This window comes from Thunnus thynnus, chromosome 21, assembly GCF_963924715.1.
Source record: "Thunnus thynnus chromosome 21, fThuThy2.1, whole genome shotgun sequence".
NCBI lineage: Eukaryota > Metazoa > Chordata > Actinopteri > Scombriformes > Scombridae > Thunnus > Thunnus thynnus.
Genome location: NC_089537.1, coordinates 11,197,811 through 11,223,689, shown reverse-complemented (window position 1 = coordinate 11,223,689; position 25,879 = coordinate 11,197,811). Strand labels below are relative to the sequence as shown.

At 40.1% G+C, this 25,879-nt stretch overlaps 4 protein-coding genes across 20 annotated transcripts in view; 1 reads left to right on the top strand and 3 right to left on the bottom strand.

The window, feature by feature from the left end:
* Window positions 1–7,901, bottom strand: part of si:ch211-285f17.1 (sickle tail protein homolog) — a 113,805-nt gene extending 105,904 nt beyond the window's left edge. For 4 of the 17 annotated variants that reach the window (XM_067578263.1, XM_067578264.1, XM_067578270.1 and 1 more), the window contains exon 1: window positions 7,511–7,898. In XM_067578263.1, coding sequence (XP_067434364.1) covers window positions 7,511–7,580 — 70 coding nt within the window. In that variant the 5' untranslated portion in view covers window positions 7,581–7,898. Of the gene's footprint in view, window positions 1–7,510 lie in introns of all 17 variants that reach the window. The other 13 variants (XM_067578265.1, XM_067578266.1, XM_067578284.1 and 10 more) reach the window with 8 other exon arrangements.
* Window positions 7,902–9,549: 1,648 nt separating this feature from the next.
* LOC137173450 (OTU domain-containing protein 1) lies at window positions 9,550–11,722 on the bottom strand. Its single transcript, XM_067578298.1, has one exon. It carries the CDS (start codon window positions 11,482–11,484, stop codon window positions 10,123–10,125), a length of 1,362 nt encoding a protein of 453 aa, XP_067434399.1. The 5' UTR covers window positions 11,485–11,722; the 3' UTR covers window positions 9,550–10,122.
* Window positions 11,723–16,328: 4,606 nt separating this feature from the next.
* Window positions 16,329–21,328, top strand: tgif1 (TGFB-induced factor homeobox 1). Its single transcript, XM_067578305.1, has 3 exons — window positions 16,329–16,772; window positions 18,661–18,890; window positions 19,676–21,328. Exons 1-3 carry the CDS (start codon window positions 16,757–16,759, stop codon window positions 20,342–20,344), a joined length of 915 nt encoding a protein of 304 aa, XP_067434406.1. The 5' UTR covers window positions 16,329–16,756; the 3' UTR covers window positions 20,345–21,328.
* Window positions 21,329–22,981: 1,653 nt separating this feature from the next.
* dlgap1b (discs, large (Drosophila) homolog-associated protein 1b) overlaps window positions 22,982–25,879 on the bottom strand; it is a 106,481-nt gene continuing 103,583 nt past the window's right edge. The window contains 1 exon segment of the mRNA XM_067577453.1: window positions 22,982–25,801. Coding sequence (XP_067433554.1) covers window positions 25,586–25,801 — 216 coding nt within the window. The 3' untranslated portion in view covers window positions 22,982–25,585.

Genomic DNA, 25,879 nt, shown 5'->3' with positions numbered 1-25,879 from the left:
ATGAATGGTGTCAGACGGCTTGAAGAGAGCATAAATTACTTGTAATCATGAGAGGCTTATCAGATACAGCATGTTACTGAGAAAATGTGTTTAGGCGTGTGTGTGTGTTTGTGTTTGAATGTGTTTTTGGATTCTTTTATATCTCTTCCATTTATGTACAAATACTGTGGTGTCTTAGTTTGCAAAGAAAATGGGTCCACAGTTCCCATTCAATACTATTGGATGGTAAAACAACATATGAACAAGGCTTATACATGAACAGCAACACACACACACACACACACACATCCTGGCAGCTGTTGCATTGGTTATAAAGTAACACACAATGCACAACTTAAAGGAATAGTTTTGGGAAATACTCTTATTTGCTTTCTTGCTAAAAGTGGTTGCACATAACACCCCACAAGACCACAAATTGTAGTTTTTACAATTTGTTTTTTGTGTGGATTAAAAAAAAAACGAGATGTAACAGGTTAGTTAATGAGCTTTAGAGGTGCTGGTAGGTGTGTTTTGCTATCTTTGGATAGAGCCGAGTTAGCTGTTTCCAGTCTTTATGCTAAGCTAAACTAACTAGCTGCTGGCTGTAGCGTCATACTTACCATGCAAATATGAGAGCGGTATCAATAAAGTAAACAAGCATACTTCCCAAAATGTCAAACTAATGCTGAAATGTAAAAAAATGAGGGTAAATCGAGTTCTTTCACGATGATAACAATGTGGACTGCAGACACAGGCGTTCTTTTGTGAATATGTGTCTGTATGTGCGTGTTTGTTCAGGCCGACCTCTATGGCAGTGACCCACATCTTCTGATTGATTTGTAAAGTCATTAAAATCACAGTTGGGGAATAAATGACTTGATATCGTCAGCACGGAGTTTGAAGATAAGCCTAAAATAAGCCTAATTATCAGGTATGCACACTCACACGCACACGCACACACACGCACAGGAACACTCAAATTAAGCATCAGCTCATAACCTTAGTTGTATAAACTCCCCCTCATTTACTCCCCCACATACCTATTTGATATATTTTCCTTTGAACATGACCTCGCTGCAACATCAAAGGAGAAGCTATTTGACTTTTCACTCATCTGTGTCCAAATCAATTTTTGTTCCTGTTGCTCTTTTAGAAAAAAAAAACAATGTCATCAAGGGCTGGCATCACGCATCATTAATGTTTGGGAAGAGCATGCAGAGAATGTTACTACACCCTGTATCCCAACAGCACAGAAGTACAGCCAGATTGTCTCTAATCACCAATAATGAAGCTGAGATATTTCAAGACCACTGCTCAGGGCAGATGAATGACAACTGTGCGGAGAGCTGTGGCACCCTTTGGGAGTCATCATTTTAACTGTGTATATTCCCATCTGTGTATTATCAGGCTTTAGATCATCCCAGACTCGAGATGACTATAAACAAGACAGAAGTGTTTGTTTACTCCTCAGCCGATTCCACAGGCGACAAAAGTGCAGCGGTGAGAATGACAATGCTGTGGTGCGTACGGGTGCTGTGAGTGACTGTCAGCTCAGCTGCAGCAGCCAATAAGGAGCTTTAAGTGCCTGGTGCTGAAAAGTCCATGTATCACTTGTTGCTGCTGAGCAGGTGAACCTCATTACCTCCCTATTCTTCATATCTGAGGTGGTGAAGTTTTGCTAAAACTATGGACACTTCATCACATCCTATTCAGGAAGGAAACTCATGAGGGGGATTCAATTAGAAAAAAAAAAAAAAAAGGCGAAAACATCTGGTTTCTCTCCACATAGCACCGGCATCCCGCTGCTGCAGACACAGAGAAGTCAAGAGAGAGGATGGATAATTCATTTGGCACGCAAAGTTTCGTGATGCAAAGCCATTCAGTGAGACAGAGATGATGACTCAACCAGGAGTAATTCTAGCCACAAGATACCATCTTCTGTACAGTATAATGCACTCTTAGTGTAAATCTCTGTGACGTTTCATCTGTTTTTGGTCTTTCGAAAATCCCACTACACTTTTCAAAAACGACCTTTATGTTAACTCTCCTTTCTCACAAATTCTTGATGAAGGAACAAAATGTCGGGGGTCAGAAAACAGTATAATATTTTGTTTTTTTATTAAGCAGACCAAAGAGAAGCAAAGTGCTTTGACTCTCTTATATAAAATATAAAAAGGTCAGCAGAAAATGGGAGAAATGTCAGAGTGCCGGAGATTAATTATGCACTAACATATTTTAAAATATGTTCCTATATCAGGCACTTCTGCTACTTCTATTACCACTATCATAAATGACCTTTTCAGTGCAATAAATAGTCTCACTAAATCAAATGCCTTGACAAAGAAACTACACTATCATAATGAATCCACATGTTTAATAAACATCTATAAAAGTTGAAAGAATACGGGTAAGATCATTAAATTAAGAAATATTTGCAACCAAACGTCACACAGACAGCTCTATGATTCACTAGAGTCTGAAAGTACGGTCAGCATTTCAAACAAAGTGGATATCAACTGAAGGTTACTGCTTTTTATCTGAGAGCGACATTGACAGTTAGAGCCAGAAAAATAACAGCATATTGCTCTTAAGGCAGAGAAGGCCATGGCGTACCCTTAAATCTTTGTGTTTTACACTCTAAGGGAACTTAAGAGCCCTTAAGGGACAGGCTTTTTTATCCGGTGTGAAAACAGCTGTTTAGCTTCTCAGGGGTTTGACTATTTCAAGAAGGATCATCTCAGGTGCCTATCCAATGTGATCAGCATCTTCAACGGGACAGACAGCCTGACAGACGTGGCATTTCACACCTTTCCCGAGTGGACAGCAACTCACTAAATGATGACATTAATAGTAGTGAGCGAACTATGTATAGAAAATATGTCTTAGTAAATTAAGGCCACGCTTCATCCTCACCTTCATGTCTATTTGATTTGTTTTCATAGAGAATTATAAGCTGCGTTAGACAGCATCAGCCCCTGGTTTCTAAAGCTTGACACTGGCACGGACACAATCTGCATTCCTGAGCTGGTTAAGAAGCACATTCTGTGATTATCATTCCAACACAGCATTTGCCATTTCCCCTAGGCAATGGCTATGATAGCATACAGCCATGTTTACTGTTTCTCCTGGACATACTGACAAAGGAACGGCAATAAGTGATTGCAGCGATGTAGTTTTAACAAGAGCAAAGTGAAAACTCATCCAAAGTGAATTTTAATGGGTTAATGGAGTCAGCAGCATTGCACGGTCTCCTGTTTATTATGATGGATGGTTGGTTAGCTGTTGTAGTTCTTTCTTCTCTCACAATGCCTAATACTGCTGTAAACACACTGTGAAATAACAAATTCATCATTGCATTGAAACTCTTCAATTAACAAATAATGTGTCCTTTTTGCTTATTATGTTAGATCTTATTAAAGTATGGTCAGGCAAGGTACTGCATTTGAATATGCTAATATCTTTATAATAGACATGTGAGTTATTCTGCTGTGTTCATTTAAAGGTGCAATCTGTAACTTCAGCATGAGAAGTTGTTTACCTGACTGAGTGTTGTTGGTATGCAGTGATGATATTGCCATTATTGATAACATGAATGCAATTATCTTATTTACAGCAGTGTTAAGGTATGTCAATACTGGAAGTGTGACCTGACACAACCAGTCAATATTTCTAAACACCACTTAACCACAGTAAATGTGTAGGTGTTTCAACATATGGTAACATTATACTAAACTGAGAACATTACATACTTTAGCTTTAATCTTTGCAGATATGTTCTTTTCATGCCATATTCTTCTTCTTTCCATATAATTCTGTATATTCAATTAACAAATTATTACCTGAAAGTCACATTTCCAAGTCCGATGTGCTTTTATATTTCTCTAAATCCTTTTACTACTGTGTATTATGTCCTACTTATTCATTTCAATTTTTACTGCAACTAACTATTTTCATTATCAATTAATCTGTTGATTATTTTCTCTATGAATTAATAAATTGATTTGTCTATAAAATGTCAGATTTCTCAGTCACAAGTTGCACCTTTAAATGTCTTATTTTGTCTGAACAACAGCCCGAAACCCAAAGATATTCAGTTTACTATAATGTATGACAAAGAAAAGCACATTTGAGGAATAAATCCACCATGTTGAGCCACATTTGCTTAAAAAAATTACTAAGACAATGCTTCAATCATCAAAATAGTTGCCGATTTAATTTCTGTCGACCGACTAATAAATTAATCGGCTAATCGTCGTAGCTCTACTTGCTGCAATCACCAAATTGTCATCATATCTAGTTCTAAATGGCATTATAAATCATTAATATTTCTAATCCATGGATATCCCACAGACTACAGTAGAAGCAGATGGCTAGTCTGAAAAAGTGACAGAAAATTTGACCTCAACACAAGTATGTGTAATCAAACTGGCTTGGTGGACAAACAGACATGACAGACTTGAGTTAATTGGAAAAGACTTAAGGAATGAGCTACAGCAAGCAGCATTGGTTAACACAGCTTCTTGGCAAAGAGCAAACCAAGCAAGGCTTTGAGCGGATCGTTGCGAAGATCAACTCAGTGATTGAGTTGGATGTTAAAGCCCCCCACCCCTCTCTTCATGTGAATGGCAACCAGACTGATGGGAAAAGAGACGTCATAAGCTTCATTCAGCCACCCAATCACGACCGCATATCTTTTCCTCAGAAACTGTTGACATAATCTTCAAACATTCTTGGAAACTTGAGATGACAAATATTGTGGCTGAGAGTGCAGCTGTCCAGGATGTAGAGCAGCTTGCAGAAAGACATATCACTGTTTTACTCATTGAAAGCACAGCTCAACAGACAGCCATTCTCGAAGCAAAGAGCGTTCATGTATGTGTGTGTGTGTGTATAACGAAGGTTATATTCACCCCTGTAAAAGGATGATCAAAGACTAATTGCAATTACTATCTAAATCTAAAATCTAAAGGACACTGCCTGCAATGATGTTGGCAACACCTGCAATACTATTAGCATAATCCACATTACATGTGCAAGGTTGAAGAAAGTTTCAGTTACAGTTACTTTTCAGGTAATACTAGACACAGTCAAATGTCTCATACGTACAGTATGATGTAATGTTGACCCTTAATCAACAATAATAATTATGTCCCAACGATCTGACCTTTCTCTTTGTCTCTCGTCTAATCCTCACTAAATCGGTGTTTCCCACCCACGAAAACAGAGGTTTTCAAAACATCCAGACTGGATATATTTGTTATATTATATTTGTTTTCAAAGGTGCTGGCATACATCTGTCAACCTTTCACAGATGTGATGGTGGTACTTCCATGTAGCAGTAATTAAGAGGCTAGGTGTGACACTATTACTTACAACTTCTTTCTTTGTGTAATTCTACAACAACAGCTTTGCATGCAGAGAGAAAGAGGGGATAAAGGTTAAAGTATGTAATTATCTGTCACACTTTCATATAATGTTACACTTAACATTTACTTCGTAGGGCTTACCTGGGAAAAAAGCACACAGAACAGTACAACAGCAGCAACAACAGTGAGGGAAATGGTGAACAAGTTGGTAGTTATCTTGAGCAGCCACAGTTACCGTGGCTAACAGACAGAAAGGATCGTGTCGTGGATAAAAATGCAAACTTTATCAATAAGAATTAACCCAAAGAAAGAGATGTAACAGTACTGCTCACTGTTTGAGATACAAGTAAAGTGTGGAAACACCACAATAATGATCATGTATCACAAAAAACTGCAGTAGACACTGCAGCTTCCTGCTTTAACTCATGTAAATTGAACAGTACCACCATCACATTCCATCAGCACCGGCTTTCCTCTTTTGACAAATACACCACTCACATCTTTTGTCAATATTCCCTCAAGGTGATGCCAAGATTAGCTGTTAGAGGAGCTTGAAAATGAATGGAGTGATGGTTGAGCTACTGTTCTCCTACTATTCAGGTGCTATTTTGTATTTCGTGTTGCTAATTTGATGAGTGAATGAGTATTAAAACTTGGTGAGATGTATACGCCAGGACAATAAGTCCAGCAGCTGGCCTTGAACCAAGAATGTATGTGAAGTTGTGCATGTGAGTGTAGAATGTGTGTGTGTTTATGAGTGTCTGTGTACATCACAGAGAGAGAAAGAAAGGAGATTGAAACTTGACCCCACTGTCACCTGCCTCTGGACGGCAGGAGAAACAGATAGGCTGAGTCAGATTGTGTGGTTTGCTGCTGAAGCGGCTGATCTGTCCTTCGACACATCAACCCAGCACACCCTGCGTACAACCTGAGCTTAACCTGCACACAACATCAGCACTTTTCAACCTGCTTACCCACATGCATGTTACTAACCAGCTGTGACAAAACACAAAAACACAAACTGCCAGAACAGCTGCTATTGTAGAAATATTTTTGCAAATCCGTGACAAACGTGCACATGCGCCGTCATTAGCACCAGAGTGTACTGTTGATGCACCCCTCTGGGGGGCTTTGCAGCAAACTGGCAATTTTCCATTGCGTCCTTCCTCACGTGTCCTGTCATTCAACCTGTCACCATGGAGATGAGCTCAGCTTCTCTGTGTCTCATGCTGTTGTGCATACACTGCAGCACAGAGCAGCAGAGACAGGGACAGCTGACACCGTCGAACCTCACATACAAGCAGAAGCACATCTTTAACCCATCCACTTGTCCCTAGATGTAATCTTACTCTATTGCCATTAACGTGTTTTACTTAAGGGGACTTTAAGCCTGTAGCATGCAGTGAAGTGGTCAGTAAATGCGTCTCAAGGTGAGCGTCACCTTACTAAGACAGAGCATAAGAAGTGTTAGAGTCACTGACGAAACCTGAGGAGAAAAAGTTAGCAGCGACACGTAAAGGGCAACTGCCACTTCATATAAGTGTATTGACTGTCTCACATGTAGCTCAATGGGATCATACCACTGATGCCCATGCACAGTGGATCACAGGTTAACCTCTTAAGCCGAGAAGAGGTGACCAGCTACATATAAGAAACATATAGCACATGTAGTATGATCAGCAACACAGCAGCAGAAATATGGGGTGCAGCAATCTTGACATTTTCTCACAGATATCAAACCGAAAATAAAAGTTTTGCTTAAAAAAATGGATGTCATGACAAGGGAAATCTACAAAAACTTAGCTTTAGGTAGCAGGAACATTTTTCAGTAGATAAAATGTATGTTTTTCATGTAGAGAAGTTAAATCTGAGGTGTCATGTGGATGACATAATTATGTGGCTACAATACGTCATATATTAAAGAATAAAAGGTGGAAAATAATATTTCTCATTGAGGATTCTTATGTGAAAGTAACTGTTTTGGCTCCTACTCTGTATATGAATACAGAAAAATCTTACTATCAAATTCTTGGCAGAGAAAGAGGATAAGCCAAACCCTGAAATAAACCAAAAAAAACTTGAAGTTTTCACACATACGTTAGTCTTATAGAGTTAAATCAAGGTCAGAAGAGAGAGAGATTGAGCAACTCAATAATTTTCCTTACTGTGAAATTTGGGACTTCCTTTGTGATCACTCGGAGGAAGGTCTGCGAACTGTACCCGGTGTCCCGACATGTCCGATAGCCTACAGGTCAGAGCCACACGACCACCAGACTGGGTTGATGTTCTCCGTTAACTTCCGAGCACGCTGAACTGGGCAGAAGTGCGTCGAGGTGCCCGCGTCCCAGTCCAGTGTGACGCGTGGGAATCCTTCTCAGACACACTACACACACACATACACCGGAGGGGGAGCGTCTGTTGACTTTCTCTCTGCCCCCTTCTCTGTTTCTCTGTGCTGACTGTGTGCCAGTACTGCGGTGAAGCAGCCCAACCGGTCCACTATCACCTCTGCTCTGGAGCCTGATGGTCCATACAGGAGACAAACTGGCGCAGGGAGACGCACCATCCCTCCTCCCGCATTAAAAAAGATAAAACTTTTTTTTTTTCTCTCCTAATGTCCACATGACTGCAGAGTTACGTCATCACTGTAAAGCTTTCGGGGAAAAAAGATACATAATGGGCCGATGATAAAGTAGGAGGCTGTACAAATATGTTGATGTTAAATTTTAGCATAATTGTGGAGCCACAATTTGCTCAGAGCCCGTTTGCACGCTGAAACAAAGTTGTCGGTTTTACATCAATATATGAAAAATGGCAATTTACTAAATGTTTAATTCAAACTTTCTAAAACAATATTCCACTCTAGTTTGGCTTTTCCATCGTTTTTGTGAAACATCTCACTTTTTTTTAAGTCAGAGTTTCACACACTCGCCGCAGTAGGTTCGATTATCCCACTTTGTAACCAGTTTGAAAACAGAAGTACACATTCCTTTAATAATTACTTAGTCAAAGTGTATATATGGGGGCCTAGAATGCCACCTAATGGAAGAAGAGTGAACGTGAGCAGGAAGCAAGGCATCCTTGATAGCGTCACACAGTGTGTGGACAAAACACTGTGAAGTGCAGCTTAATACAACTGCAGTACAAACTACTGCTTCATCAGTAATGACATATACAGATTAAAATGTTCCAACAGAGCTCAGTTCCTCTGTGGCAGTCCCAAATGGGCGCTACTGTCGTGAATTCCACTGGCAATCATTATGTTGTTTCCACCCTCTGTAACTGAGTTTAAAACGTTTTTAAATGTATTTTCAGTGTTTTCATGTGTTAGGCTTTGCCTTTTTCTTCTTGTTTTTCTTAAGAAAGTTAATTTGCTCACTCACAAACTTTTTAACATTTCTTGGACTGTGTTTCTTCTTCCTGTGTCTTTTGACTCACAATTTTCTTAATAATATTGGGTATTATATTATATGGGCCAAAGACAGATGTCAAACGTGAAAAATTTCAAATTGTGTTTTTCATCATTTTTACATGAAAATATTGTGTCAAAGGTTCACAAAACACACAAAAAAGAAATGTCAAACACAAAACAGTGTAAATATCTCATAATAAGGAAAATAATTCAAACTGTACTCAGTTGAATATTATCCCATGTTCTTGTTCCCAATTGGGAAAACATAATTCACTCTTAGAGGCAGCAGTCTGACATTTATAGCATAACGGTCGTGGGCAATGGAGGTTCTTTCCATTAAAAAATAATTTAAGTACAAAAGAATAAAGGCAAAAACAACAGTGCACTTTTTTAAACTACAGTGCTAGTCAAAAGTTTGGATACACCTTCTCATTCTGTATAAAGTACATTTTGACAGTGCATAGCGTCCATACAGTTTTGACACAATGTCCCTTGTGCTCTGTGCATTGTGACCACAGTCACTTAATACCCTGAATTCTGCACCCTGACCTGAATGAGAGGCTGCAGGCTCCACGGTCACTGCAAGTAATAAATTCCAAACATCACTTTTCACTTTTGGACAGCAGGCGCTGGTGGATGACTGCAGCAAACATCACCCCATCCAGCCTGCCTAGAAGCAATTTAATGGATTAATCCCATTAAGCTTATGTGCAATTCTGCACCCAAGGAGTGTAGCCAAGAGAGAGATAATCAAGCAATTAGTCTGTAAACTAAATATGAAGTCATCACAAATCAGGTTTCTTAAAAACTTTATTTGAAACAATTTGTCAAACAGAACTGGAATAATAGAAAAAAATGTTCTAACAGACTTAAATCAAAACTCTCTGGACTTACTGTCAGATATGTGCAAAAGAGAGTAGCTAGACAGATATTAAATAATGTAGCTATGGCGAAAAAACTGCAAACCAAGTTCCTCTGTATTTGAAAATATTTGGCGACAGACTACAAGGCATAGGCATAATAGAAAATCAACTGCTCTGCCGATAAAAGGCAAATAAATATACTCAAAAGCACTTAAATGTACAATATATGAACAGCGTTTAAGTATTCCACTCATATCAACATAACCCAAACTATCAAGAACAGGCTCACACATTTTCAAACACTTTCAGAGACAACTGCCACTAATTTGGCAATGTTGGTAAGTACAAAAACCAAAGTACTGTCTGTGCACTGCACTTCCATTCTCTCACGATATAAATCTTGTAAAAAAAATAATTTAAAGCATGTAGAAACCAAGCAGAGTCCACAGTTCTGCACTCTCCTGTAAGAGTGGAAATCCTTAAATTCTCAACGTTATTTCTTTCACACACAACCATTTTTTTCAATGTACATTTTGGATAAAGAGGCCGCCATTGACTTTGCCAGTTCCTCATCCCGTTTCCTTTGCATCTGTGAGTGTCTGCACCAGTCTTCATACTCCGGATTGGGGAGACTCTTATCCAGGAGGACGTCATAGTGACCATTGCTGAGCCAACTCAACCAGATAGCCGGTTTGGAGACATCCTCCTCCCCGAGATAGTGCACCATTGTGGAGACGGTGGGGCTCTCCAAGCTCCCCCCTGTTGTAAGGTGGATGTTGACGCTCAGCATCTGGCTCATGGCGAGAAGCTCGGGGTATCCGGCCCAGGCACCATCCTGCGCTGCGTTGATTAGGAACTCCCCTACATCCCCTTCAATGATTGGGTTGAACTCATCCAAGTGGTCAGCGATGTGGTGCACCGTCTGCTCCCTCAGCTCCCCGTGCCTCGCCTGGTCCCCGAACGTGGCTTTGCACACAGCTCTGTACAGACAGTTGCCGTCTGGAATGATGTGGTACCTGTATTTGTGCCTGTCCTGGAGGTACTTGTTTTGTTTCTCTACTTCAGCCAGGTACCGTGTGACTTTATCATTGATATCCGCTCTCTCTGGGCCTCTCTGTGGAGGAGACTCCTGCAGGACACTGAGCTCAAAGGCCCTTCTTTTATCTGACTGTGAAGCTGCGTTGCCACTGCTCAGATCACTAAAATCTTCCTTTATGAGGTTTTCAAGCTGAGCTGCCCCAGAGGGGATTGGCTCCTCTTCATGTATTGAGGCCCATCCATTGCTTCTGAAGGGGGCATTTGTCACCGAAACTGTTCCATCTTCACTTGAATTTCCCACCACTCTTTTATATTCTTCTACTCTGGGTCCACAGATGTTGTTACTGATCAAAACATGGTTTCCAACCAGCTCTGGGCAGTCAGGGAAAAGCTCATCTGTCTCATTTCTCAGTCCATCCATCAAGTCCACTAACACATCAGAGTCATTACAGATGATACTTTCACCATCATGAGAATTTGGGGACGGTGGTTTGGATTTGGACTCCCTCATGATATGGACAGGAAGTGACCTCTCCACTCCATCGGGTCTGCGTATTAGTATCTCAGCAGTCGACGTGAAGTAAATTGGCCTCATTGATGAAGCTTCGTAACATGAAAAGGCAGGCATGTTTGCGGAAGAAGCAGTCTCTCTCACTGGATTCCCGTTTGTCGTTGGAGTTGTGTCTGCTTGTGTAAGTCCTGCTTTATCAGCCTGGGGGGGACTCGCTGTTGTCCCGTTCAAACGCTCAGATCCGGTCGATAAAGTTATCGTAACTTTGCGGGACGACCTCGGATAGTGTGTGAGCACACTGTTGTACAGCTGCATTTTGACAGAGTCCTTTATACCGAACGACACCGGGCTGTTACGGCAAGATGACAACAACCGCTAAAAATACCCTCCATGTCATCAACAACAGTAAAGTTGTAGAGGACGTTTCCATGGTCCTGAGTGCTGTTACCATTGACACACAGCCGTGTAGACGGTCCAGTTTAGCCTTCTTGCGTCATTTGCAGTTGGGGTGCCTCCCTAATTTTAGACCAAAAACTGTAACAAGACTCTACCCGCTGCAACAGTGTCAAGCCTGACTAAATTATAGCCACACAGTTTCCGTTTAACTGCTTTCAAGATAAAAATGGACACAACATCAAAACATTACCTGTGATCCAGCTCTTACTGTACTGTGTATATGCATTTTTACATAAGAAGTAAGCTTGACATGAACTTGTGAGCACATAAATCCATCCAGAATAAATCATTCATCTATAACTGATTATAATTTTTGGCAGTGAGAAGAGAACAGCACTGTCTCCTGTTTAGCTCTCCTTGGCAAACTTCCTGGGTACCTGACATGTCTTATTAATTTTAGTTCAATTTCACACTGCACTAGGTCCCAAGACTATTTGGTCCTTGAAAATCAACGTGTTAGCACTGAGATTGGGAAATTGGCTTTTAAATATTACGCTCCACACAAGTGGAACAACTTGCAGGAGACAATAAAATTAGACGAGCTAATCCTTTTAATCATTTTAAATCTCTTTTAGCTGACATAGGGCAGTGTGAATGCGTGTTTTAATTGAGCTTTAACTTTCATATGCATATGTTGCTTTTACTACTTTAATATGTTTCATATTATGTGCTTTTATATATAACTTTTATTGTTTCTTATATTTTATATAGCTTATCTGTTGATTTTACTCTTTATATTTGGCGATTATTGTTTCTTATATTTTATATTTGTACTGTAATCAGGGCATCCTCGAAAAAGAGAGCTTGCTCTGAATGGCCTATTCTGTATAAATAAAAGGTTTGAATGATTGAATCATCATAATCAAAAGCATGCTGTGTACTGTATCAATGGAGTATTTGTTGTCTCTTTTTGAAAGTTCTCAGTCTGTAGGCCTAAGGGAAGATGCCCCCCTTAAGAACATAGTTTGTTGGGTAATAGGTTGGTAGAGTATTAAATATAGCTTTTATAGCATTTACAAAAAAAAAAAGCAAAAGGGGCATCTTACCCCACTGCTGAGGCAAGACACCTCACCCCATCTGGGGTAAGATGCCCCCTCTAATAAATTTGATTTTACGTATCTACAGACTTTGTAATTAACATAATGTATACTATCTCATCATTTGCTTTTAATTATTTCTCTCTTATATTGAGTAAAGTAACATCTTTTCCATAAAGGCCAAGTTTATTTAAATCTGCAATTTTCATGAGGTTTAGCTTTAAAGGATTTAGGCCCTAAACAAAGAAAAATAGTTTTTCAATTTTTCAACATTTCTACGTTTTGAAGACAGGTCAGTGACTAAATTATTGTAGATTGTAGTTATATTCTCCACTAATCATATATTTTTTTATCTGAATGCTAACTGTAGTTAGCTTAGGTTTTGCTAACAGCAAATAAACTTGTAGCATTAACAGAGAATGAGTTGATTTTCTGTTCTTTCATTAAAATATGATGTAATGTCTTGTATCTTTTATTCATTTTTCAACATCGACAAAAATCAGACTGCAATGAAAAATATGGGAGTGGGAGTTTGGGGAAGATGCCCCAGGGCGTTTTGCCCCAAACCACTAGGGGGGGTATGAATGGTTCCTCACATGAATCTCCTAACTGGACTACCAAAATGTTTTTCTGTGTTTGCCTTCCTTTCATACACACAGATTGCTCCGGGGAGGAATCTTCCCCCATCTTCCTCTATCTGTCCTTGTCCTTGTGCTGATTGTTATTATTATAACGTCTCACAACTTAATATAGGCCTGTCTTCTATGAAAGGGAGCATAATTTCAATAAACGGTTGAAGTTCAGAGTTTGTGACTCACTCACTAAAATTGTAAGGGGCTTTCCAGAAAATCTTTTTTTTCCTCACATAATAATGAGATGATCTATCTTAAAGTCTTAATAAAGTTTGATAGCTAGGAGGAACGTGATAATTAAGTTGTGGTCTTTACAACTCTGGCTTAGAGTCACTAAAACAGCCTTGGACATAATTTTAAACAATGCTTGCTAAAATTAAATAACAGATAATTTTCAAATGTAAGTTTTTATCTCCTTCTATCTGAATATGATAAAAATAAAACAAGCCCTGCATCTCCATCTCTTGGTCGCCTGCAGTAATAATAATAAATGCAACATAAAATATTGATACCAATTTAAAAGTGATAATTTAGACTTTATTTTGAAGGCACAATCTCCTTATTTCCGTTATTGTTGTTGTCAATAGGCGGCTTGACGCAACTCTCCACTTTCAGGTCCTGACTCCTGACTGATCAATTTAAAGGATTTGATGTGTCACAGTCAAAGTGGTTGACTGACATCTCTAAAAACAGTGTTCTGTTAGTCTTTAGAAAATGGCATTTACTCCTTGTTTACAATATTAGAGCCAAAAACTCAAGCTGGACAATGGCAGGAGAGGACTAGGGAGGTTTGAGAAGTATGAAAAACACATCTAGCATTATTTAGCTGGGTCTCCTTAATACACTATAAAAAATAAACCCAACATAAACTCACAGAATGTATGGTCTTCAGGGAAAAGGCTGTGACAACTTACTGATTTTCAAATTAAATAATTAATAACGAATAGACTTATTTAAATTTTCTGCAAAGATGTTTTTAGACTTTAAGAAATGTCGATGACATAATATTTAACAGGAACTGCAACTGACTAACACATATTTGTAATAGCATACGTTGCTTTGCACATATTGCTATTTTTAATACATTGTCTGACAGTTTGAGCCTGCCCAGTTGACGCAGAGTCACACAACATGTGTTAAGTAAGATTGCGAGTGCTTAACATAGATATTACCTCAGTGGAGTCAGCTAACTTACAAACTAAAGCTATTTAATTCCTGCACTAAGATATTAACATGTGGCCTTCGGTGCTGTTTCTAAACAATCCTTTTACAATTTTTCATAGAATTGTTATTTCTGCTGGTCAAAGGTTTCTCTAAAATTCTGTGCCAGACATAAGGTTAACCTTAACCCTACTGACTGGGGTCCCCACAGACCCCAGAGGTCTACTTTTTGTCATATCTCACAGGTGCTTTATTCTATCATTCCAATTTTTCATAACTTTGTTAGTCACTTTGTTCCTAATGACTTCATATCATTGCTTTCTGTTTCTGTTTTAATTAGTGCTTTTTAAAAAATACCAATATATTGGGGTTTTGGGGGGATCCCAGTCAAAAGCACCCAAATCTGCTGATGCAGTTTTAATAGATGGAACTATTTACAGAGTTCATGTTTGCCGTGGGTCCTAATTTCAAGTTTCACACACTGTCAGGGGTAGTTGGGGCACTTTGTCAGTCATTTTGAATGAGCAGCACAGACAGAGATTTCCTCATATGCTCTATCGACGACCCTAAATACTGCTCTTCTTGGGGTGTACTGGGAAAGGGTTAACCTTGACCCTAAAATAATAATAATCTGTTTATTTTCAGATGACATTAATTTCATAACTAATAATGTTTTGAGAAGAAGTAAGTTAACATTTTGCTATGATGATTGTGTGTTACAGTAGTTTATTCTATGTTGGTAAGTGGGGTGTTAATATAAATGTGAGAGTAATAAAATATTTTCTGCTTTTAAATTTTTTTAATTAATTAATTAATTTTCTTCTCTGTCTTCTTTTTTATTTGTTTTTTTTTTTATTTTTTTTTTAAACAAACTCTACCTCATGTTAAGCTCTTGCCGCACAGCAGTTTAACCACCAGAGGGAGTCCGACGACCTCGTGTTTGACGAGTGATGGCAGTATTGACGTAAAGTACCGCAGGTACACACACGGAGGCGATATTTAGCTTCACAGAGAGTCATGACCGCCTGTGTGGAACAAATGCATGCAAAGAGACGATGCTACAGCAGCTGTCGCAAGGTTGTGCACCGCATACAAATGAAGGCATTGATCGTTTCCTTCACCACACTGTTGTCTTTAGTAACCTGCACTGGTGCACTAACCTCCAACTGGTAGTACACTCGGTAGGCTACACAAAATATACTGAATTATTGCATATTTCCGAATTTCCGCGATAGAGCAATGATAATGTTTTATTATTATGAGTTTTAAAAGAAAATGACACGAATATCACAGCAAAAACGCGATTCAGTTCCAGGGCTACAACAGATGGGCTATTATAGTGGCAGCATGGGAGGGAAAAGGTGCAGTAGTAAACACAGCGGTCGCTAGTATAACCATAAACATAACACTGGTCTCTAATAGACAGTATGGTGATACGATATATATTTTAATACCATAAAGTTAACCACTAATAAGCATACAAAATATTACAGAAAGAAATTAAATACCACAGATAAGCCTGGGTGATTTTTATACACCAAAGGAGATTTTTAAAAAAAAATGCGATAAGGAAGGTGATTAATCTTACAACCGAAAAGCACACAAATACACCTCAAGTCCCTATCAGAAAAAAACAAAACAAAAAACATGTTATAGCCTGTAGCATTATTGTGATTTTTCATTTTGTTGAGCTGTTACCACGAGGTCCGCAGTCTGCCTCCTGCCAGCCTGTTGTTGTTGTTGTCATTTGGACAACCCGCCAAAACACACGCCTTTCTGTGGATCATAATTTAATATTATACGATGCTAATGTTTATCTGTCTTTGTTAGGGGGTCTGCAGCAGTTAAAGCTTGTCTTTTTTCTTTCTTTTTTTTTAAGTGAGACTGTATCCATGTCAGTGGAACAAGCCATGCTGATGTCAGAGATTTTTCCTCTGCCCTCCACGGTGGTGGGAGGATCTCTGTGCGTTGAGTCACGCAGCTGTCAAAGATAGCTGTCACCCAGTTTTCTGGATCAAACACAGAGTCAATGAGAAAAGGGCTTTGAGCCGAAGGGACGCAGAGATCTCAGGTAACCCCCCCTCCTCCTCACACACACCCCTCAAGTCTCCAAACAAGGACGACTAGAAGATAAAGAAAATCCAAAAAGGAAAAAGAAACGATTTTTGATGAATAAGGATTTTCGGATATTCGGATACACGCTGGGGATATCTGGAGAAAAGAAGAAAAACACTGCACTACAACAAGAAGACAATTTTCTTCAGCGCTTGACGAGGGAAAAGTGGACGTTTTCGGACGGAAATGAAGGCGAAAAAGGGTAAGCTTGATGCTTTTGAGAAAAAATAAGTAATTGTTAGTTAAGATAGACAGAGACAGCGCAGAGAACGATTAACAGAGCGGTTTCCCTCATATGCAAACCATGCAGTCTATTGTTTCCTTTCCAGACATGACAGGGGGCTTTTTCTGCCATGTGCTGGCACGATGTCAAAAGTCGATATATAGGTTTGCTCACAGCCTGTGATACTATAGATACGTTTTATTCGAGTTTTGACACAAAAAAGACGCAGCTGTATCGCCATGTGTGTTGTTTGTCTTGCCACGGTCTAATTAGGCTAACTTTTGAGGCTCGTTTAAACCGTCAAAGCTGAATTAAGCGCTTTCTTTTTTAGCTCGGGTAAAGGCTAATTTTAAGTGACGAACGCTACGTTTGTGTCGAAGTTTGACAAAAGAAAGTGAGGCTAGTCGACAAGTTAAAGTTTGGCCACTATTGCGAGTTGAAGAGTTTGAAGTGTTACATGTTTGCACGCCGTAAAATAAATCGATATTTTGTATCTTTCTAACTACCTATAAGAAAAGGAAACAGTTTAAGCTCCTTCTAAGTGTAGCGCGATCCATATTTAGGCTAATGTTCATCCTGACCTCATTGTGGGAAGTTGCTGTTTGCCTTGTTACATTCATGGACCTCGTGGTGCATCGCGCACACACACAATAGAAAAGCCCTTACAAGTTGTTTAAACTTACGAAACCAATGTCTTCATGGGTTTAAAATGTGCTTTCTGCCCTCCCTGTTATACTGTGATATTTCGGAAGGAGTGGGGTTTATGGCGAAGTCACTGTTTGCGAGTAGAAACTTTTGAATTGCATACAAAGAACCACGCAGCCCTAGATTCTTTTGTTTAGTCTGGAGACGCTGATTTGCAACAGGTCTCCCCTCCCCCTTCCCCTCTCTCCAGCCTACGTAATTACCTCATCCTGTTGGCTGCTCAGACTTGGGAACTTTCTTATTCGCTTCCCACTACTTTGCCCCGGAGCAGATTGCATAGGTTTATGGATAAAATATCTTCAAGATCTTGTTTCTGCGTTTTCTTAATGGCGCCTGCGCTGCCTGCATGTGAGGCTATTGGCGTTCAGGTGTAAACAGTGACCTAAACAACAAATGAGCAACTACCAGTATCTAATAAAAAAGATTCAGTGCTAATCTTTCTCTCCATAAGACCACATATTCATTACTTGTGTCAATTTGAACACACAGTTTATGACATTTTACATCATAATTTGTTAAAAAACAGACTAAAAATATGATCAAAGTGGGTTTTACAAACAGTTTATAAGCAGGTTTATTTGTCTTGGCTAAGACTCTTCACATTTCAAAGTAATTCAAAGGCCTCAAATCCTGTTTGATCATGATTGACTTTGATTAGACATGCCTAAAACGCTAAATCAAAAAAGAAAGCAACTCTGTGATCTTTGCATATACACTGCTGCTGTTCTACAAAACAAAACCTCCCTTTATAGAGTGATTGTGTGGTCAGCCTGGTGTACTTTACTTATCCAAGCATGCAAGGTGTGCTCAGTCTGTGCAGTAGACCTGGCGTGTATTTGTCGAGGCAGGTTTTATAACTGACACAGCATCAGACCAGCCTTTGTGACGTTCCCCCCCCCATCCCTCCCTCTCTCCCTCTCTCCCTCCTCCTCCTCCTCCTCCTCCTCACACCCTCCCTCTCCTTATATGAATCACATGGCTGAACTTGACAGCTTGCTTCTGACACATCAGCTGCCTCCCAGACAGCTTTCATTTGGTAAACGGCTGCGGCAGAGCGGCTGGGAGACTGACACAAGGGTGGCTGACACAAGAGAATACACCTTCCTCTTTGTCCTGTTCTCATACGCTGTCTTTTTTTCTCACTTTGCGCCCATCTGCGCAGGTTTGATGATGCTGTCGGGGAGTGAGACGGATGACGAGGACAGCGTGGATGCCCCTCTGGATCTGTCGTCCAGCGCGGGGAGCAACGGGAAGAGGAAACGGCGGGGGAATCTGCCTAAGGAGTCAGTTCAAATCCTCAGGGACTGGTTGTACGAGCACCGTTATAATGCTTACCCTTCCGAACAGGAGAAAGCTCTCCTTTCCAAGCAGACTCAGCTCTCCACACTGCAGGTATGGACATAAATACAACAGAGATGATAAGATTACCTATGTCTTTACTACCACTAAAGCCTTACAATGTAAACAGATGACTGTATAAGTCAGGAGGAAGCAAATGTCAGCGTGACTGAATCATTTCCTGTCAAAATGGCAAACAAAACATGACACATAAACAGTGAACTGAAGGTCATCCAAACCAGCTTGATGTTGCAACATAAAAGTGCATGAGACAACGTGAGTAAACTCACTCCCTGTGTGCTGTGGGCTTGGCTGAGGCACTTGGACAGGAATTTCCCTCCCTCCAGCCCCTTTCCATCCCAGCTGTCTGGGAACAATGCAGAGTCATTTACATAGTTAGAGCTACAAGCCTCGCTGAGCCAGTTACGACTAGCCTGGAGGACTGAGGAAAAAAGAAGAGAGATGACCATGATTACTGCTATGACAAAGGAGATTACATTTTATTGAAAGCTATTTTAAATACAGGATTAAGAATTCTAAACTAGACTTTTTGTTGAAAGTTAATGTTTAGTCTCTTGCTCCGATGCGATCATAATCTTAGAGTGACTTCTGTAGTGTTGAAATGCTAATGGTGTGAAATCGACACCCTCTGGTGTGAAATCTGTTTGCTAGGAGATGTGTTTACCCTCTCATTTTGATTTCTCTATTGAAAACACAGGTGCAAACTGCACCTGGTGATAAGTGTACCAGCAGATTTTTTTTAATTGCATGGCAGAGCATAAGTGAGGCATGTGATAATACTCTCTCACAGCATGGATTTTTGTTGTTGTCTTTTCCAGGTGTGCAACTGGTTCATTAATGCACGGCGACGACTTCTCCCAGAGATGCTGAGGAAAGATGGCAAAGACCCTAACCAGTTCACCATATCCAGGAAAGGTAGCAAGGCTGGCGACAGCTTCTCTGACAGCTCTCAGTCCCCGAAACACAGCAGCCCCGCAGCAGGTACAGAGGAGAGCTACGACAAACGTGTTCTCCACCCCTCCAGCTTCGAACCCGCCATGCCCGTTGTCCTGAGGAAGGCGGTGTCCCCCTCCATACCCTCTCCCACCTCCGCATCCCCCTCCCCAGGGCTCATGCCCACCCGCCCATCTGTCATCTGTCACACCACTGTCACCACAGCCATGCAGGCCAGCCCGACAGCCTCCCAACCCTCCATGCCAGGAGTGAACTCTGACAGGGCAGCTGAGCTGTTGCAGTCCGCACAAGCTCAGGCGCTGCTCAGGTGCCGGGATGAAGGGCCAGGCAGCCAGCCGCTCCCCACCACTACCACCATCCTCAGCAGCTCCGGCATGGAGGGCAACCTGAGTCCCCGCAGCGGGCTCTTCAACACCCCTCCCCCTACCCCTCCAGACCTCACACAAGACTTCAGCGGCTTCCAGCTCCTGGTGGACGTGGCCCTCAAACGGGCCGCCGAGATGGAGCTGCAAGCCAAACAGCTGGTCTCCTGAAGGAGAAAGTGACAGAAGAAGAGGAGGAGGGAATAGAGACTGACTTTGTGTCTCGACTATGGAACTCCTCTGAGTTCACTGACTTGTCTGAACGCAACAGAGAACAAATCCACATGAAAGCCTGATCATTTCTATTTTTGGTATACCAATCAAATTGATGAGGATGATTTTTTATTGAAAAAAAAAAAACTGTATCGAGGTGCCTTGGCTGTAAGTTCTTTATTCATTTCATATACATGCGTATGTATCTACATGTGTATCTTATTTGCACACAGGGACCAAAAATGTTATCAGAGAAATGCTGCCTGTCTTATGTCTTTCCATTATACTGTATATCATATTAGAGACCGGAGCAAAAGCTAGAATCAACCCTCCTTCACAGACCAATAAGACAGATTGGTCGCATCCAAACACGTTTACTGTTTTACATTTCAGAGATCAGTTCATGATTGGTCTGCCTCGTTTGTTTGCACACTGAGGCAGAGGAAGGTCATCTCAGTGTCTTAAACATACTTTGCTCTTGGCATCTATGACAAACTTATTCACTACTGTAGTAAATGTTATGTGTTTTCATGAGTATAGTTTTGATTTTGTAATTTACTTTTACTTTTAGCTATTTTAAAAGAAAAAAACCTCTATGCTTTTTTTTTTTTTTAAACTCTTTTTTTTTTCCCCACCAAGGGATATTACAGATGACCAATGTAGCAGGTTCTTAGTCTGAGCCTTCATCCCATCACTCAGCGAAAACGACGGCCAGTGGACTGGAAAATTAAACACTACAGATGTCTTTTCTGCATTTGCTGTTTTACAACCTGACAAAGACAGCATTTTGAAATCACCAAAAAAGCATTTTCATGTATAATAGGACCATGTGTATAGTTAAATGTGACATGATGCCCAATGATGTGATTTCTTTTCATACTGTGCAATGTTTGTGGCAAATAGGGGTCACATGGGATTCAAATAAAGTTTTGTTTTTCTACATCTAAGAATTGATCATTTGGTATTTTCCCTCCTGCGGATCACCGATCTCTAACGTGCATTTATACAGGCTGTAATCTTGTAGGTCAGTGTATTGAGTCAGAATGTTCAGTAAATAAAAACAGGGTGTGCAGGATGACAGAAATAGTGTAGCATTCATGTCTTTCCACAGGCTACCGTTAGGCATTCAGAGACATTCCTGTGTGTGAAAGGTTTACAACAGTTCCTGCCAATTAGCATAATCCTGCATAAATTAACACGGGCAAACAGCAGACGTCAACAGTTTCTTGCCAACAGGGTTTTATGTGTGTCTGTGTCTCAATAGTCAATGTAAGGCATCTTACAACTGAGTATGCTGGCTCGTTCAAGACTAGGCAGACAGCTGTTCCCTTCTGGTCCTGCTGCAATCCTGAAGCTACTCCACTGGCCTCAACAGGATTTGTTTATATTTGCAGAGAAAGCCACCCTTCCATTTATTGCATGTTCTTCTCTGGAGCACAGCAAAAATCTAATTATAAAGGGATAAAAACGTACACTTTTATCAGTAGAAATTACATCTAACAATACATCCTCCATGTTCACTTACCAGCTAATAACAACAAGCTCACAGTTGGGACCAGTGGTGGAATGTAAGTTTGTGTGTTTACTGAAGCACAAGTACTGAAATGTGTTTTTATTTCACACCACTTTATACTTTTATTCCACTACATTTCATGGGGAAATATAACACTTTTTACTCCAGTACATTTATTTCACAGCCATAGTTAGTCTATATAAAACCAACAAACATCTTATAAATGATAAAATATGATGCATTGTTAAAGATTAAACAGTGTATCAAATTCTTCAATAAGTGTCTCCTCAATCAGCTACAGCAGTAAAATACTACTTACACATTAATGCATCTGTACTCACAAGGGAATTGAGTACTTTTACTTCTGATATATTTAGCTGATAATAATTGTGTACTTTTAAAATACAGGACTTTTTGGAGTATATTGCGTTATTGTTACTTTTTAAAAGGCTCTAAATACTTCTTTTTGCCACCAGTTAGGATAGTTGGTTATCTAAGTGGCAATGTCAAAGTAATTACTTAATAAATCATGATTTTTATTGCACCTAAAAGCCTGCCCCTGCTGGTCATCATCACATGTGCAGAATACATTTTGGGTTCGTCACCTTTTGTCAGATGTTGCCTGTCAAAAGTGACAGCTCTTGTGGCGGATGTTGTGTCCAATCTGGGGGATGTAATCACTAATAAGGGTTTAAACAGACCTCCAGGCACCCAGCAGGCAGTTGTAGCCCACCATGGTGGGCCATCTGAAAGGTAGACTGACCCAGGACCAGGCCATACAAAGACGACACCCTCTTCCGCAACCCCCTCTTTTAACCCCCACCACCCCACCCCTGAACTCTGGCCACTGAGGTCAGCACGCCTCCCCTCAGCATGACTGATGTGTGAATGACGAATCACCAGAAGCTTCATGTACAGGAGTGTCGAGGCTAAGCCAAGGCCAAAAGTGCTGTCTAATTATGGGGACCCGCCCCTGCGGAAGGGAAATGCCCTAAAAGCACACCATGCTGGCCTTGTAATCTGTTTAATTACATTCCAATTGAAAACACATGTGGAAAAGGGAAAGAAATGAACACAACAAAACTATGGCAATGATATTGTTTTAATGCTGATAAGAGCTCATACACGTGCCATAACATCAACAGTGTAATAACATTAATTACAAAATGTATATCTGCTTAATATGTTATTTGATTGGGTTTTTAGTTTACATTTACATAGGGAAACATTCATTTATGTACAAATGTTTATTTAAATGGTTTTTTTTTCTTAATATAACTACATCACAAGCATCAGAATTGCCAGGATTGCTGGAGTGTCTTTTTGAGTTTAGCATTTAACCACAATCCAACATTCTGGTTTCTAACTCCCTGCTATACCAGGAGTATTATATTGATATGTTAATATAATAAACATAAATAAGAAGTCAATCATTTGACAGACAATTCAATTCAAATACTAGTTCCAAAGTAAAAAATACTAAAATGACCTTCATCTACATAAAATGGCATTAAGTTTGAGCTATTATTACTTTTACGCATCCTCTCTAAAATTCATATTGACCAACTAAAGGAAATACAAATCATACTGTACGGTTACTTCATCACTTGAGTTCCTTCACAAACAAACTTCTCTTAATGAAAACATCAGGTGGCCGTTAAATAGGGACGATTAGCAGGAATATATCCTTACTTATGGTTAATCCAATGGCACAAAACTTTGTCAGATTAATACAGAAAATTTGACAACTCAAATAAAGTTCTGCTATTCTGTTATCAAAACTATTATGTGACGGTAAACCGGCTCAGGATTGTCTCCACATTCAAGCAGCTGACAGAAATACCTTGTTACATTGAAGTAATTAGGGCAGAGATGTTCAGTAGGAACATCATTCAAAAGATGGCGTGGATACTGTTTCCCTTATTTCAGATCATGGCCTATTCTGATGACTAGGGTTATATACAGTAGAGACAAAGCCATGGGTCACACACAGTCACATGAAGTCAGTCACACTCTCTTCTGCTCTCAGTCTCTCTCACAAACACACACACACACACACACACACACACACACACACACACACACTCACATCTTCCCCTGAGACTGCTGTTGTGCTCAACTATCATATTAGAAATTAAGGCTGATCACTGAAACAGAAAAGACAAAACGGTGCCTGTCATGCTAAAGAGCCAACATAAATAAAACATAAACACAGTATAAGGGCCTTGTTGTCAGTGCATAATCATAATCACAATGTCAATAAACAGTCATTGTTCTAATCAATAAATTAAACATGAATACAAAATATTAGAAATTGGATTTTTTTTTTGTATGACCTTCAAATAATTGCTTCATTTGGAGGCAGAGATAGTGCACACACAGTGAGGAGAAATAGTCCCCTTTCAGTCCTGTAGTCTCAATACTGTCAATAAACCTTTCTTGTCTAAAAATGACATAATAAAATATAGTACAACTACCATTATTGTACCAAATATCAGTATTTTAGCTTACTCTGTGACACAGAAGAGTTTGAAACATGAGGAAGGATTAAATCTGTTAAAAAAAGACAAAAATACTGGTTACCTTGTGTCAGCATGCATGATATGTTATAATATGTCCTTTATACAAACATGTTTTGCTCAGCTTACAATGAGACAAGATGGGTAGTTTGTTTACAGTTTATTGATACCGCTACTTTAATAATCAATGACCACTAGGACCCTTTAGACCTAGAAAAATAGGAAGCACTTTTGAAATGAGCATCTGAATCCAAACATACACACACACACACACACACACACACACACATACACACACTCTGTCTCTCACTCACACACACAGATTAGGTTTGTGGCATTTAAGAACAGTGATTCTTTCAGTGAAGCGCACTCTTTCCAGAGTTTCAAAATCTGCTCCTGCCTCACCTGGAGGAGCAAAATCTGACCTCTTGACCTTTCCTACAGGGTCCGCCTCCTTCCACTGGAAAGACCCATTTTCAGACAGAAGCCCGATTGTGTCACTAACGGACACTTTATATTATAAGGTTTGACCTCATTATACAAATCAAAAACTTTTCATCTTATGGTATTTTCAGAGTTAGCTTATGGGAATTTAAAAAGAAAAATACAAAAACAAAATCAGCATAAATAAATGTGAAATATAAGTCAATAGGTCTGGTCTGGTCTCTCCATTTGATTTGATGTGTTTGATCTGAGCTGCTCGGATCAAATACAACTCCCATAAGCTTATGTGTGTTTGCGTGTATATACATACACACTCCGCATGCTCCCTCCCTTTTTTCCCCCCTCATTCTCCACACCTAAAAACACATTAACGTGAAGCCTCAACACTGTGCTACACCTGGCTTGCTGTGTGTAATATCAAGTCACTTTAAAAAAAAAAAAGGGATTTGTAAGATACTTCTTTGGGAGTTGGGGAGAGGAGGGAGTGCTACATCAAAGCTGGGAGAAGGAAATGAGGGGAGGGATAGATAAATAAATAAATAAATACCATAAGTGTACATTTCTTGTTCAAACAACTTCCATCGTGACTGACCCCACAGTGATCTGGGAGGTCCGCAAAAAATGTGAATATGTTATGTTAGCACCCTAGCCTTACCATTCAGTGCTATTTTGTGGATGGGACAGTGTATTGGGTATGTGTGTAGGTACATTTGTTTGCGTGTCTCATAGTCTGGTCTGAGCCTCGGGGATATAGATCTCGATACTGTCTGCACTCTCTGTAGCAGAGCTCTGCCGAACCGATGCGGCACGTTTGGCAGCTAGCAGGCGTTTGCGAGCCTCCAGTCGCTGGCGTTCAGAGCTCTCCAGTGAGCGGTCCCTAGCCAGGGCAGGGTGGCCCTTCAGGGGCTTCTTTGGCACGGGAGGGGGCATCCTTCTCTCCTGGACAGGAATGACAAATAGTCTTAATCATAGACCACTGAGTCTTCATGGCAAGCTGCAGCAAAACACAGTAAGGAG